The following is a 14,456-nucleotide window of genomic DNA, read 5'->3' as shown; positions in this document are numbered from 1 at the left end:
TGCAATGTGCTGTTCCAGCATGTGCACACATCCAAAATGAATTTGTGTTCTGGAAGGCCATGGCTATGTTGGATGGCGCCGATTGCCTCCATTGCTGAGCAGGACTGCCTGAAGTGGGTGCAAATGGCTCAGGCCACCTTAAGTAGCTTGCCTATTTTAGGAGATGCGTTGCTCAATCCGGAACGCACCACAAGGTTCAAACAGTGCGCAACGCACTGAACGTAGTTTAGCTGTGCGATGCGGGCTGCTTTTAGGTAGTTGGAGGCATTGTCTGTTGCTACACAGCCCACTGTTAGATTTAAGGGGGCCAGCCAGGACTGAACAACACCACTGATGCTACTGCTGATGTTTTCTGCTGTGTGTGTCCCTTAGGGATGGCGGAGAATTTCTCCCCGAATCTTCGGGAGGCCGAGCGCCAATGCATTTGGCCCCCCGAAATCGGCGGTGAAATTCTCCGCCCCCCTGGGATGGGACTTACCTTTGGCGAATGTCCCTCCTGGCGGCGGGTCCCGGTGGCGGTTCGTCGGCGGTTCGTCATGGGCGGGGGCCGGTCTCCCAACCGGCTGCCGTTGCCTCCATTGCAAAAAAAAAAACTAAAGTAAAAAAAACACCCGTGGTAGGCTACGTAACAATTTACGTAGCCTATCACTGCTAGATTTCCAAAGTCAGCCGTGATAGGCTACGTAAATCGTCACGTAGCCTATCACGGGTGACTTTGAAAAAAAAAGCACGTACGCAAACGGCAGGTCCCATGGGGACCGCCATTTGCGTTCCTTATTTTGGCACGTCTAGTCTACGTACATTTACGTAGACTATGGTGAAAATAAGGGCACGCTATTTGCGTTGCCCTTATTTTCACCGTAGTCTACATAAATCTTTACGTAGACTAGATGTGCCAAAATAAGGAATGCAAATGGCGGCGCCCCATGCACGCCACCATTTGCGTACGTGCTTTTCCCCCCCCTAAAGTCACCCGTGATAGGCTACGTGACGATTTACATAGCCTATCATGACTGACTTTGGAAATCTAGCCGTGATAGGCTACGTAAATCGTCACGTAGCCTATCACGGGGTCTTTTTGTTTTTTTTTACTTTTTGTTTCGTGGCCGGGGAGACGGGGCGCTTCTCCCCGGCCTGAATTTTGGCCGGGCGAGGTGGGAAGCCTCCCCCCCGGCCTGAATTTTGGCTGGGCGAGGCGGGAAGCCTCCCCCCCTCACCTGAACTTCGGGGGGGGAAGCGAAGTGCCTCCCCCCCACTGCGAAGCCAAGCTGTGAAAAGGTAAGTGACTTTCGTACATCCCTAGTGTCCCTGAGAGCATTGTGAGGGCCAATGTTTCTGTTCTACGAGTCAGTTGGCTGCTCGCACTGATGGACACCCATTGTGCGGTGACACACAGATAAGACTTTGTTTGGTTACTTGTCCATGTGTCACTCATTAAATGTACACTTCCTCCAACTGCACATTTCAAATCCTGTTGGAGTACCCTTCTGATTTCAGAAGCCAGGGCTGGAATGGCTATGCCACTAATGTAGTGACGAGAGCTAATCAATAACTTGATTAAGCTACTTATCAAGCTAAGCAGTCATAAGCTATTTGCGTTGCCCTTATTTTCGCCGTAGTCTACGTAAACATTTATGTAGACTACAGCGACTAAATAAGGAACGCGAATGGCGGCTCCCTATGGGGGTCGCCATTCGCGTATGCGCTTTTTTTTTTTTTTAAAGTCACCCGTGATAGGCTATGTGACGATTGATATAGCCTATCACGGCTGACTTTGCAGATCTAGCCGTGATACGCTACGTGAATCGTCACGTAGCCTATCGGGGGGCGTTTTTTGTTTTTTGTTTTTACTTTCGCGGCCGGGCGAGGCGGGAAGCCTCCTCACCGGCCTGAATTTCGGCTGGGTGAGGCGGGAAGCCTCCCTCCCAGCCTGAATTTTGGCCGAGCCAAGGCGGGAAGCCTCCCCCCCGGCCTGAACTTCACGGGGGGACCAGCGAAGCGCCTCCCCCCCACCGCAAACGGCCTTCGACGACAGGTAAGTGACTTTCGTCCACCCCTACCTTCTGTGCCCTTCTCACCCGGACCACTTTGCGTGAGGTCTTTGGAAGATGAGGCAAAGAAGGCGGTACTGTTCTTTTTGGATGGTTGTGGCTTCCTGTTGCTATCTTTGGGCACAAGAAGCACATAATGCACCTCCATGTGTCGCCTCATGGGAGACATGCCCACTCGTGGACAGCCCCCTTTTTTTCCTAGCTGCACACGGCTTCTACAAATATCGCAAAGCACGACATAGCGGTTGTTCTCTGCATATTTGAAGAAGCGTCACACATAGGAGCTCACTCTGCCACCACCATTTCTTCTTTGAGGAATGGGGGTATCGGTTCCAGATGAGGTGGCATTGGGAGGTGCACGTTTCCACTCATCTGTGGATGGTGTTGTTGTTGGTGTTGTTGATGGCGCTGACCAGTGCTTAGCAGGGGATGTTTGTTCCTGAGGTTTGGGATTGGTCCCAAAGAACCCAGAAGGCTGGAAGTGGAAAATAGAGTCAGACCCAGTCTCAGCAGGGACATCATTGATATAGAAGGGCTCATCATCATCTTCGCTGTCCAGATCACTGATGACACTAAGTCGTCCGGCCTTTTTTTCAAAATCACATGAGCCGCTGCCCACGAGGTGATTATCAGCAGGCAGCTGTGGACCTGGTTCACCTGTCCCACTTCCGCTGTCTGATGCAGGGGGGAGGGTTGTGGGCGTCTCTGTAAAGATTCAAAATAGATAGAAGCAGAGTTTCATGAGAAATGCAACTTTTGGAATTGCGATCAATCAACATGACACAAGGTGCAGATGTAAGCTACTACTGCACAAGCTAGCACTGAGAAAACACATGACACAAGGTGCAAAAAAAAATGTACTGTACAGACTTTGAAACTCAACGAGAGTTATCTAAATGTGTCCTCACTGGTGAAAGTCTGAAAAGCATGGGGGAGGAGATATCTGGCTCCCTTGCAAGGTCCACTCCTTTGCATCAGCTCTATTATACCACTGTGTGGGACTCAGCACCTACAGGGCTGGCCCAAAGCGTTTTGCTTCCTGAGGCAAAGGATAAAATGGCACCCCTCCATCCTACATAGAGCGATAGCTGAATCTTACTTGAACAGTAAGGATGGACGAAAGTTCCTTACCTGGTCCTGCAGCATGCTTCGCGGTGGGGGGGAGGCGCTTCGGTTCTCCCCCCGAAGTTCAGGCCGGGGGGGAGGTGCCCCACCTCACTCGGCCAAAATTCAGGCTGGAGGGGGAGGCACCCCATCCCTCGCTGCCAAAATTCAGGCCGGGGAGAAGCACCCAGTCTCCCCAGCCACGAAATAAATAATGTAAAAAAAAAAAAAAGTACACACGTGATAGGCTACGTAACCATTTACGTAGCCTATCACAGCTAGATTTCCAAAGTCAGCCATGATAAGCTACGTAAATCATTACGTAGCCTATCACGGGTGACTTAAAAAAAAAAAGCGCATACGCAAATGGTGGCGCCCATGGGCGCCGCCATTTGCGTACCTTATTTGGGCCCGGGTAGTCTATGTAAAGATTTACGTAGACTACGGTGAAAATAAGGGCAACGCAAATAGCGTTGCCCTTATTTTCGCCGTAGCCTATGTAGGGATGGCGGAGAATTTCTCCACGAATCTCCGGGAGGCCAAATGCCAACGCATTCGGCCCCCCGAAATTGTTGGTGAAATTCTCTGCCGCCCCCCCCCCCAGGATGGGACTTACCTCGTGCGAACGTCCCTCTTGGCAGCGGGTTCCGGCGGCGGTTCGGTGGGGGCAGCGGCGGCAGCCGGTCTTCTGACAGGCTGCCGCCGCCATTGCAAAATAAAAAAGGAAAGTAAAAAAACAAACAAACCACACCCATGATAGGCTACGTAACGATTTACGTAGCCTATCACAACTAGATTTCCAAAGTCAGCCATGATAGGCTACATAAATCGTCACGTAGCCTATCACGGGTGACTTTGAAAAAAAAAAGCGCGTTCGCAAATGGCGGCACCCATGGGGCGCCGCCATTTGCATTCCTTAGTTTGGCACGTCTAGCGTTCCCTTATTTTCACCATAGTCTACGTAAATCTTCACGTAGACTAGACGTGCCAAACTAAGGAACGCAAATGGCGGCGCCCCATGGGCGCCACCATTTGCGTATGCGCTTTTTTTTTTCAAAGTCACCCGTGATAGGCTACGTAAATCGTCACGTAGCCTATCACAGCTGACTTTGGAAATCTAGCTGTGATAGGCTACGTAAATCATTACGTAGCCTATTACGGGTGTGTGTGGTTTTTTTTCACTTTACTTTTTTTTTTCACGGCCGGGTAGACGGGGCGCTTCCCCCCCGACCTGAATTTTGGCTGTGTGAGGCAGAGCGCCTCCCCCCCTCACCTGAACTTCGGGGGGAGAACCGAAGTGCCTCTCCCCCACCGCGAAGCAAACTGCAGGACCAGGTAAGTCCCTTTCGTCCATCCCTAAGTCTATGTAAATCTTTACGTAGACTACCTGGGCCCAAATAAGGAATGGTTGGAAGACCGGCCACCGCCACCGCCCCCGCCGAAATGCCGCCGAATCGCTGCCTGGACCCGCTGCTGAGAGGGACATTCGAGGGAGGTAAGTCCCATCCCGGGGGTGGCGGGGGGATGGCGGAGAATTTCACCGCCAATTTCGGGGGGCCGAAGGCGTTGGCGTTCGGCCTCCCTGAGATTCTTGGAGAAATTCTCTGCCATCCCTATGAACAGTGACAATGGGAGAGCCTCTTCCACCACACCAGAGGACAACAAGCTGGCTGAGGAGCTACAAGGCAGTCTGAGGAGCACCCACAGTTCTGTGCCCCAGTCACTGCTACCTAATGATAGGGCTTGTCCTGAGCACATACTTGGCAAATCCCACTACCTTTTTCTGGGGTGCATTTGTGGTCCCCCGGGAGCAGTGCCTGATTAGTCAGGCCCTCTTTTAAAGGCCATCCTCAGAAATGTAACTGCTTAATCAATTCACATTGCAGCTCTAGTTAATAGAGATCAAGGCCAAACAAGACAGCAAACTATGATGAATGGCTTTGGAAACAAAGCAAGAACAAAACACTGAAGTGTTTTCCCACCGAAAAGGTGTATCGTTTGAGAAAGTATTGCAGTTCTTTTAAAGAGTTGGGGTTTTCTTTAGTACTGGAGTACCATGTAACATTTAAATAATTTGAAATATGTTCACAGCAATGAATATGAATGAATGTAAAACAGTCGTGTATGTTTTGTCAGGTTGAAGAAGAAGATCCCTTCCCCAAATGGTCCCCTCCAAAGGTTTTGGACTTCAACTCCTATCAGGCCCAGCTGGCATGACCAATGGTCAAGAATGCTGGGAGTTGTAGCCCAAAACATCTGGAAGGCTGCAGGTTGCAGAAGGCTAACATAGGGACTATTCAAATATTCAAAGATTTTTATTTGTATCCAGATATTTACAAGCACCTGTGATGACAGAGTCTTACCAGATTCATCCTTTGGAATGACATAGATATCTTGACTTTCATTCCGCCACTGTAGAGTCTCCTTGGGAACATTTTCATCCGCTTTGGAGACAGTGCCCTTCCGCTCACCATCCATGAACCTTCTTCCTCTTCCTCTGGAGTTGTGGCCGGCTGTGCCTGTGCCACTTTCTGTAGCAGAAATTGGTGGTGTGTGCTGCTTACGGGTGCGGGGTGGACTGGTGCTGAGGCTGCTGTCGCTGCTGGTCACACTTTGGGCTTCCTCCTCTTCCATCTCATTCTTAAAATACCGCTGAAATGCAACCTCAGCGGTGTATGTTCTCACCGGGCGTCCACGCCTCTTTTGAGTGCTGGATTGACCACGGGTTCCTCTTTTCTCCATGTTCATGTCTCTGGGCAGAAGGAGACATAAATGCATGTGGCAAAGCTGAAATCATGTGAACAGCCTACAATCACAGATATAGTGCAGTGTAGAAGTAGTTACCCACCAATCCAGCCATCCAATGCTAACTAAATAGGGGCATATTGTACAGCAGATTAGGCTGAAAAGCCCAGGATGGAGGATGTAGTCCATCCATGCGGCCTGAAAAACACAAGCCTACAGAACACACAGGATGCTGGAGGATGGAGTCCTTCCCGGCAGGCCTAACAAAGGCTGCTGGAGGATGCCTTCCCAGTTACCCTGCGCTAACCCACTCAGAAACACTAAGTACAGAGGGGCACATGGAGGTGAAAAGCACATGGATTAATCCTGGAAAGCCCAGGAGGATGGAGGATGGAGTCCTTCCTGGCAGGCCTAAACAAAGGCTGCTGGAGGATGCCTTCCCAGTTCCCCCTGCTCCTCCAACCCACCCCAAAATCACTAAGCATAGGGGCACATTCAGGTAAAGTAAACATATGAAAGAACATACCTTCACTGTAATAAAGGTTGAACTGCAGTGCTGTAGAACGGGGGGGGACACAGAAACACAGTCCTTGCAGCTGCTGGAGATTGACACTCTGTCTGCAGCAGCGGCGCCTCTGGTCTCTAGTCTGGACTCTGGAGTCTGGACTGGAGCAACTGAGGCTGCTGGACACACCACTGTCCTATGTGAAGGCGGGATAAATGGTCGATGAGTTCCCTCCCATCAATGACATTATCTTCCTGGTGGGGTGGGGGGGGGGTGGCCTGGAGGGATATTGCTCACCTGACCTCATCTGACCTGAACCTGACCTCACCTTCACACACAGACAATAAAAAAAAAAGATGAGGCTACGTGCAGTTCATGACTCAGCCTCAGGCAGGCTACATGCACTTCGTGACCCCGTCTCTCCCAGCGAAAGAAAGCCACGTCGTATCAGGAAACTGCATATTTATTAAATAGTTTTGTAAAATCCCTTTTGCCATCTTTCGTCCCGATTTGCAAAGTTTCCTTCGTAAATACCTTCATAAAATTTTCAGCAGAGAAAAAAAAAAAAGGACTGCGTGAGCTCCGGTTCGAGTAGACCAGGGCATCCCGTCCTGGGGGAGGGTTCTGCGGACCGAATGTGTCTGAATTCGGTTCCATTTGACTTTCGAGAGGATTTCTCTGACATCCCTACCAAGGGCCAGGGGTTGGAGAGGTCCCCCAAGGGATGGCCATGGCGGCAGAAAACTGGGCAGTGGGCATCATCCCCCTCCCAAAGGGCCCCAGCCCAGTTAAGATATTTCCACTACTTCAGCTTTTAGGACGTTACCCTAACCAGGGGGACGCGATCTTCTTGGAACGTGGTTTCACGCTGGGTTTTAGGATCCCTTTCAAGGGTCAGCACAGGCCGTGTCTGTTACTTTAACATTTTGGGGATTGGATTGGATAGCCCCACACAATGTTCTCGCCTCCCTCAGGACAAACTGCTGGTCCTCAAGGATAGTCTCCAGGCTATCCTGCAGCTTCGCAAAGTCTCCCTTAGAGTTCTGCAAGAAGTAGTGGGGCATTTGAACTTCGTTTGTAGGGTGGTGGCTCCCAGCCGCACCTTCCCGTGATGGCTCTGCTGGGCAATGCGGGGTTTTCTACTCCTGCATCATCGCATCAGAGTAACTTCTGCCATGTGCATGGACCTGCAGGTATGGAATATGTTCCTGAGGGATTTTAATGGCATCTCCTTCTGGAGGCGCGAGTTGTTCCTTCAAGCCGACCTGCAGATTCATTCAGATGCCACTGGCACCTTCAGTTTTGGACTTATATGGTGGGATCAGTGGTGCCTTGGCCGATGGCCAGAAAGCTGGGCCACCGCTGGTATTTGTCAGGAGCTTACCTTCCTGGAATTCTTCCCCATTAATGTAGCAGTGCACATTTGGGCCGACCTGATGGACAATTCCATCGCCCTCTTTTGGTGCAACAACATGGCCACTGTGCACGTCATTAATACATTGACCTCTAGAAACCAGAGGGTCATGGTTTTGGTCAGAGCGTTTACCCTCCAATGTCTACGCCACAACATCTGCTTCCACGCCTGCCATGTACCGGGTTTGAGGAACCCAATAGCCAATGCTTTGTTGCGAAACCAGATCGACAGGTTCCATGTATTAGCCCCATGGGCATGTCCACTACCAGACCTCATGCCAGCCAGACTATGGGAGATTGGCATTCTCAAGTCGAACATGCTATCCTGAATTCTATAGCCCCCAGCACTAGGGCTGCCTATGTCAGAGCAGGTAGGGAGTTTCATGCCTTCAGGAGAGGGCTTCAACTACAGGACTCATGGCCCTTACCTGTGGACCACTTGTTACAATTCTGCGTACATTTACATAAGAACAGGCTCTCTGCTAGGACCATTACTGGGATGCTTGCTGATTTGGCCTTCTGGGCTAAAGTACGAAGGGTTGACGACTCCACCTCGGATTTCCGAGTTAGATGGGCGGTTCAAGGTTGGGCTCAGATGTCACCTGCTCCGCCAGATTCCAGGCGCCCTTTGTCTCTGGATAGCCTTCTAGGGCTCTGGAGATTATGGCCCTCCATCTGTTCTTCCCCATATGAGGCTTTCCTTTTCTATGCTGCAGCTTTACCAGCCTTCTTTGGGGCCCTTAGGATTTCGGAATTGTTCTGGGCTTCCAAGTCTGACTCATCCGGGAGGGCCTTAAGGTACTCCGACATGCAGGTCCATCCCAACCTGATCCACCTCTGCATTCAACGCTCAAAGACTGATCGGTCTGGCAAGGGTGGCTTTGTGGCCCTCGGCTGAGCTGAGGTGCAGGTTTTTCTGGGACACTGAACCTGAGCTGCAGGTTTTTCTGGAACACTGCTGGGTGGGAGATGGTCCCCTATTCTGCCATACTGACAGTTCACCACTGATGAAATTCCAATTGTGGGCAGTCACTAAGTCAGCCTTACCCACACTGGGTCTTGGTCACTCTTGCTTCAGGACCCACGCCTTCCATTTTGGGGCGGCCTCCACAGCAGCCGCTGTAGGTTTTTCATCCAAGCACGTGATGGCTGTAGGGAGATGGCGCTCCAGGGCTTTCCGGTCCTACGTTCACGATTTGCCCACTACTTCATAATGCTTTTCTTCACCTTCCCAATGTTTTATTCCTTAGATTGGATTTGACCTACGCCAGTACGGGTGCTCATTTGTGGGCACAGTATGGTGTTTTGGGCTGCTTGAAGGGCTTCTATGTCGGCCTTCGGATCCCAGCTGCAGTTTCCCCAACAGGTCATTACAGCAGCTTGGCAGGTGGGGTATGCAATGGGACTCACTCCTTCCCACCCTGTTTCATCAAGGTTTGGTCAGTTTCCCGCCACAGCTCCTGGTCCTGCACCTGGGAGAGAATGACCTGGGCTGCAAGCTGGGAAAGGGCTTGGTCGAGCAGGCGTTGGTCGATTTGCAGATGGTCCGACATCGTTGGCTGCGGGTGACCATATTGTGGTCCTCAATGCTCCTGAGAATCAAGTGGAGGGCGCAGAGTAATGCTATCATGGAACGGGTTCAGCGGAAGGTGAACAGAGAACTGGCATAGGGGCTAGCAGAACATGGCGATGGGTGCACCTCCCACCAGTAGGGGTGCACGAAACCCACTTACCTGGTCTCGCAGCTTTTTGCGGTGGAGGGGAGGTGCTTTGCTGCTCTCCCCCCGAAGTTCAGGCCAGGGGGGGAGGCTTTTTGCCTCTCCCGGCCAAAATTCAGGCTGGGGAGGAGGCGCCTCGCCTCACCCAGCCGCAAAATTAAAAGTTAAAAAAAAAACGCCCCCGTGATAGGCTACGTGACGATTAACGTAGCCTATCACGGCTAGATCTGCAAAGTCACCCATGATAGGCTACGTAAATCATCACGTAGCCTATCATGGGTGACTTAAAAAAAAAAAAAAAAAGCGCGTACGCAAATGGTGGCCCCCATAGGGAGCCGCCATTCGCGTTCCTTATTTGGTCGCTGTAGTCTACGTAAATCTTTACGTAGACTACAGCGACCAAATAAGGAACGGGAATGGCGGCTCCCTATGGGGGCCGCCATTATCCATACGCGCTTTTTTTTTTTAAAGTCACCCGTGATAGGCTACGTGACGATTTACGTAGCCTATCACGGCTGACTTTGCAAATCTAGCCGTGATAGGCTACGTTAATCGTCACGTAGCCTATCACGGGGGTGTTTTTTTTTTTAGATTTATTGGAATGGTGGCGGCGGCAGCCGGCCGAAAGATCGGCTGCAGCCCCCGCCCCTGACGAAGACCCGACGAACCACCGCCGGGACCCGCCGCCGGGAGGGACATTCGGCAAAGGTAAGTCCCGTCCTGGGGGGGGGGGCGGGGGGGCAGAGAATTTCTCCCCGAAACTTGTTCGGGGGGCCGAACATGTTGGCGCTCGGCCCCCCAAAGTTTCGGGGAGAAATTCTCCGCCAACCCTACCCACCAGGGAATTCTGTGGACAAGGAGGGAGCTTTACAGGCAGGACGGTGTCCACCTGTTTGACGGAGGGAACAATATATTTTTGTATAATCTGCAAAGGGGCCTGCGGGAAGTTCTTCTTCACAGGTGGGGGGAGTTTCATAAGCAATAGGCTTGTGACTCCTGTGGCAGCTAGGACGGGCAAAGCTGAAAGAGATTAGGGATGGTGTGCATGCAGAGGCACCTTATGGTGACAGGTGACACCTGAGGCCCCCCAAACAGGTTGTGCGGCTTGGTGGGGGGATAAGGGTTGCCTGGGAGACCAACCCTTCTCACTTGCCCAGGTGTTGTGCAGCACCAGGAGTGGGTGACAGGGGAAGGTCTACCTCCCCCAGAAGGGGCAGTCCGGAGGGCTGGTGAGATCACTACCACCCCTCAGGCTGGGTGTGTTTTCGCCCAAGAAGTGCCAGATAGCCACTGACACAGTTAGATGCCCGTCCTAGTTACCCCTTTGCAGAGATTTTCAATAAATGTGGCCCAATTTTCAACCCAAACTTGTCTGCATCTTCTTTGACCCATCTCCGCTCGCAAATGCCATTTCCCTAGACAGGCAAGCCTACTTGCAAAAGGAATATCTCACAAAATTAAAAATGATAGTATCAATGAAGTTAATTTACAATTTCTAAAAATATGAGCAGAAATTATCAAACATTTGTTTAATTTAAATAAAAAGTCCTTTATTACAGTAATTAATCATTATTCCCTCTATTTCTGATTCCTGGGCTCACATAAATGTGGCCAAAGCTGCACTACCCACATACAAGAGGGAGGTATCAGTAGACTTGGGTTAAACTTGAGGTTTGCAGGGCTACAAAAAATCTGAAGAAAAAAACTCTAAGGGCTCCACATACACCGTAGAACAGCCCAATGAGGAATCAATGGCCACAGAACATTGACTTACTGATAGGAAAAAACCTGGGGGGAGGGGAATGTCTCCACAACAACAGAAGGAGAAGTCAATAGCGGCTTACCTGGATTTTTCAAGGAGGTGGCTTTAGTCCATGCAGGGCTCCATGAACGAGTGCACTGCACCATTCTAAGTCCCTTCAGATAATATACTTCTGGGTGGGTGGGGGGATTGGAAGGAACGTCATCAGATTGGCAGGGCTGATCAACCAATGTGAGAGGCTTCCCCACAGCTGACAAAGCTGAAAACAATTGAAGCTTTGCATTAATTACCCCCTTACAGCTGAGAAAGCAGCTTCAGCATAGTGCTTCACAACCTTTAGGAGAGTTAAGCCTCTGGAACCTTGAAGCACTGTGGCTCTAACCCTTTCTAATCCAATCCCCTTTCTACATTCTGCTGAAGCTCCTGATGCAGCAAAGGATCAAAGGTGTGAATTAATTACTTCCCAAAAAGCAAGGAAGCAAACATCAAAGACATGCAGCTTCAACATTAAGGCTCCTAAATGCATTATTTTGATGCATGGGAATCTGGGTAAATTCTGGAGTGTGCATTTCAGGACAAACCTCATTGACCACAATGGGAGTTACTTCTGAGTAGACACACGTATGTTTGTGCTGGGAAAGACAGGGACAGGAAACACAGGAATGGGGAACCAGCCCCCTTTCTAACCCAATTTAGCACAGGGTTGAAGGTGTGAATTAGTTACTTCCAAACAAATATAAAACAAACAATGGAGAATCACAGCTTTGAGATACTGCTTTACAGCCTTTAGGGAATTAGCGCTTTAAAATGTGCTATTTCGATCGAGGGGGATCTCTGTAAATTCTGAAGTGCACATTCAGGGGACAAGCCTCATTGACCACAATGGGAGTTACTTCTGAGTAGACACACATATGTTTGTGATGGGAAACACAGAGATGGGAAACAAAGGGATAGGAAACACCCCTTGATTGGGGTCATGGTGAAAGGCACACCCCTGGGCAGGGGTAGCATACCCAAGGTACATGCAGGGATTGGAGCACACAACAACTATACCATGGAGAACCCAACTTAAGGAAAAGAACCAGACTTAAAGTAGTCTCAGGAAATTCATTTTTTCCCCGTGAAAAGCTCCAGGGTAGCTGCGGGATGGCCATGACGTCATGTGCCCCAAACAACCTCGAAACAGAGCGAGCTCACAGCAAATCGACTGTGGGGACACCCCCTTGGACAATGCAGTGGGAGATGGTTGGAAGGGAGTGGCTGGAAAAGGAGGGTGGAGGAAGAAACACATAGATATAAAAAAGGTTAGAGAAAACCCTCTAAATTGTCTGGATATATCATTTCCTGGTTCACACTGAGAAGCTATCTTAAAATGTCTCCAAGGTCAGAAGTGAGAGCTGCCCATAGAAATCAATGGAGAAATCCAAGATTTTAATATGGCTGGGACTGGGCACAAATGTATCCTCCCCCCCCCAAAAAAAAAATGAGGGAAGGAGCACAAAACAGCACAATAAAAACTGTTTATTGGGCATGGCATCTGAGTGGGATGTAGTATCTAGTCCATGTGCACTGCATTAATGAAATGTGCAGAATCATCTGAATTTGTAATTGGGAGTTTACATAAAGCACTTATGGCTACAGTGTATGTAGAAGTGCTTTATGGCCTCAAATGGTGTAAAATATGGAAACGGAGGCTGTAATTTCCCTAAGAAAATCCGCAATTAGCATATCTTGCCTTTTTTAAAGCTGGAAAACCATCCCACATGAAATCTGGAGGATGCACAGGTAAGGGGAGTTATTCCGCTGCCAACTCCACAGGTCAGGTTCTTGGGAATCCAACCTCATTGGAGTCTGCAGCAGATTTCTCCAGCAACCCTGGTTGGGAGACACGTTGCTTCCTTAAGTATGATGTATGTGCTAGATAGACACTGCAGGGAGATTCACAAAAACATGCATTATGCAGCAAGTGTGAAAAGGGAAAGCACATTTCTTCATATTTCCTCATTCATTGCTTGAATCCACCCAAAGATTCAAGTTACAAACCATTTTCACCAAAAACGTAACTTCAAGGTGATTTTGGAGGTTCCTGCTTGGGGAGACTAGACAGCTTGAGACACATGAATAATTTTTTTTGGGGGGGTGGAGGAGAGGTTTCAATAATTTTATTAAAATGTCCCTGTGTGTATGTTAATTGTATCCACAGATTCCTGCTTAAGAACATACATTTTTAGTACTTCTGCCCTAGTAGATGCTTTTCTGCTGACTGTTTTTTTTTTTTTTTTTTTTAAGGAACAAGAGGAAGGGAGAGCTAATAATGTTGTCCTGAAGGGGTGGGGGAAAGACACCAAAATATCTGTGCCTTTGGAAAAAGAACAAAGAACGCTTACATTATAAACTGTTCTTAAATCTCAGTCTGTACTGAAAACTCCAAAGTGTTTGAACTTTTCTTTTAAGTAGTAGCAACCATTTCTGAATGTTAATATATGTGTCAACTCAAGGTTAGATTGTTGAAGTTCCTCTTGAGTACCATCAACTGTTGCCTTATCCTGATTTTCACTGAGTTCTACTGACTTCTACACTATTAAGCTGGGAAGAATAATGTTTAAAGTTACACGAGCAAATCATTCATCCTTTTTTAAATATATCGTTATGGAGTTCAGTGGTACATAGAAAATAACTAGTCAGTGTGCTTTCTTTTCTGAATTTCAGGCAAGACAAAGAGGGAAACTTGTCCACCCTTCCAAAGTGCCTCCATATGGTGGTGAAATCTGCCTTTCGCTGCAACTTCTGCATATGGGATTTAGCACAAGGTTTCTGCATCACTTAATTCCATTTATAGTCTAAAGATAGGATTCTTTCGATGAGATTTAAGTGGTGCGTGGACTTGTGCAAGCTCTCTGTATGCAAGTTAATTCTATAACTTATCAATGTCATCATTGGTTGGATTTTGTCCTCCAAGTTACATAATAACTGAAGAGTGCAGACATCTTTCATGATTTACTGATGCTCATAAATATAAATTCTTTAGGATTTATGGTCACATAATCATACACCCTTTATGATTTACCTGGACTTAATCATATTAGTATGCACACACACACACACACACACACACACTTTCTCCAATTTTACACTAGGCTTGCCAACAGCAGCTAAAA

General features: G+C 49.0%; 1 protein-coding gene across 1 annotated transcript; it reads right to left on the bottom strand.

Moving 5' to 3' along the window:
* Window positions 1-1,720: 1,720 nt before the first annotated feature.
* LOC146357281 (uncharacterized) lies at window positions 1,721-5,901 on the bottom strand. Its single transcript, XM_084827316.1, has 2 exons — window positions 5,519-5,901; window positions 1,721-2,756 (listed from the first exon to the last, which is right to left on the bottom strand). The coding sequence occupies exons 1-2, from the start codon at window positions 5,895-5,897 to the stop codon at window positions 2,323-2,325; spliced, it is 813 nt and encodes a 270-aa protein (XP_084683442.1). The 5' UTR covers window positions 5,898-5,901; the 3' UTR covers window positions 1,721-2,322.
* Between the last annotated feature and the right edge of the window lie 8,555 nt (window positions 5,902-14,456).

This window comes from Heloderma suspectum, chromosome 1, assembly GCF_057233095.1.
Source record: "Heloderma suspectum isolate Gila_16-S chromosome 1, 16-S_ref, whole genome shotgun sequence".
NCBI classification, from domain to species: Eukaryota; Metazoa; Chordata; class Lepidosauria; order Squamata; family Helodermatidae; genus Heloderma; species Heloderma suspectum.
The sequence above is the reverse complement of the archived record's forward strand: the minus strand, read 5'-3'. Positions and strand labels throughout refer to the sequence as shown.

Coding starts and splice junctions, on each gene's coding strand:
- LOC146357281 (XM_084827316.1), bottom strand. CDS start 5,897: ATGGAGAAAAGAGGAACCCGTGGTCAATCCAGCACTCAAAAGAGGCGT. Junction 2,757..5,518: donor CATTCCAAAGGATGAATCTG/GTAAGACTCTGT, acceptor GAATCTTTACAG/AGACGCCCACAACCCTCCCC.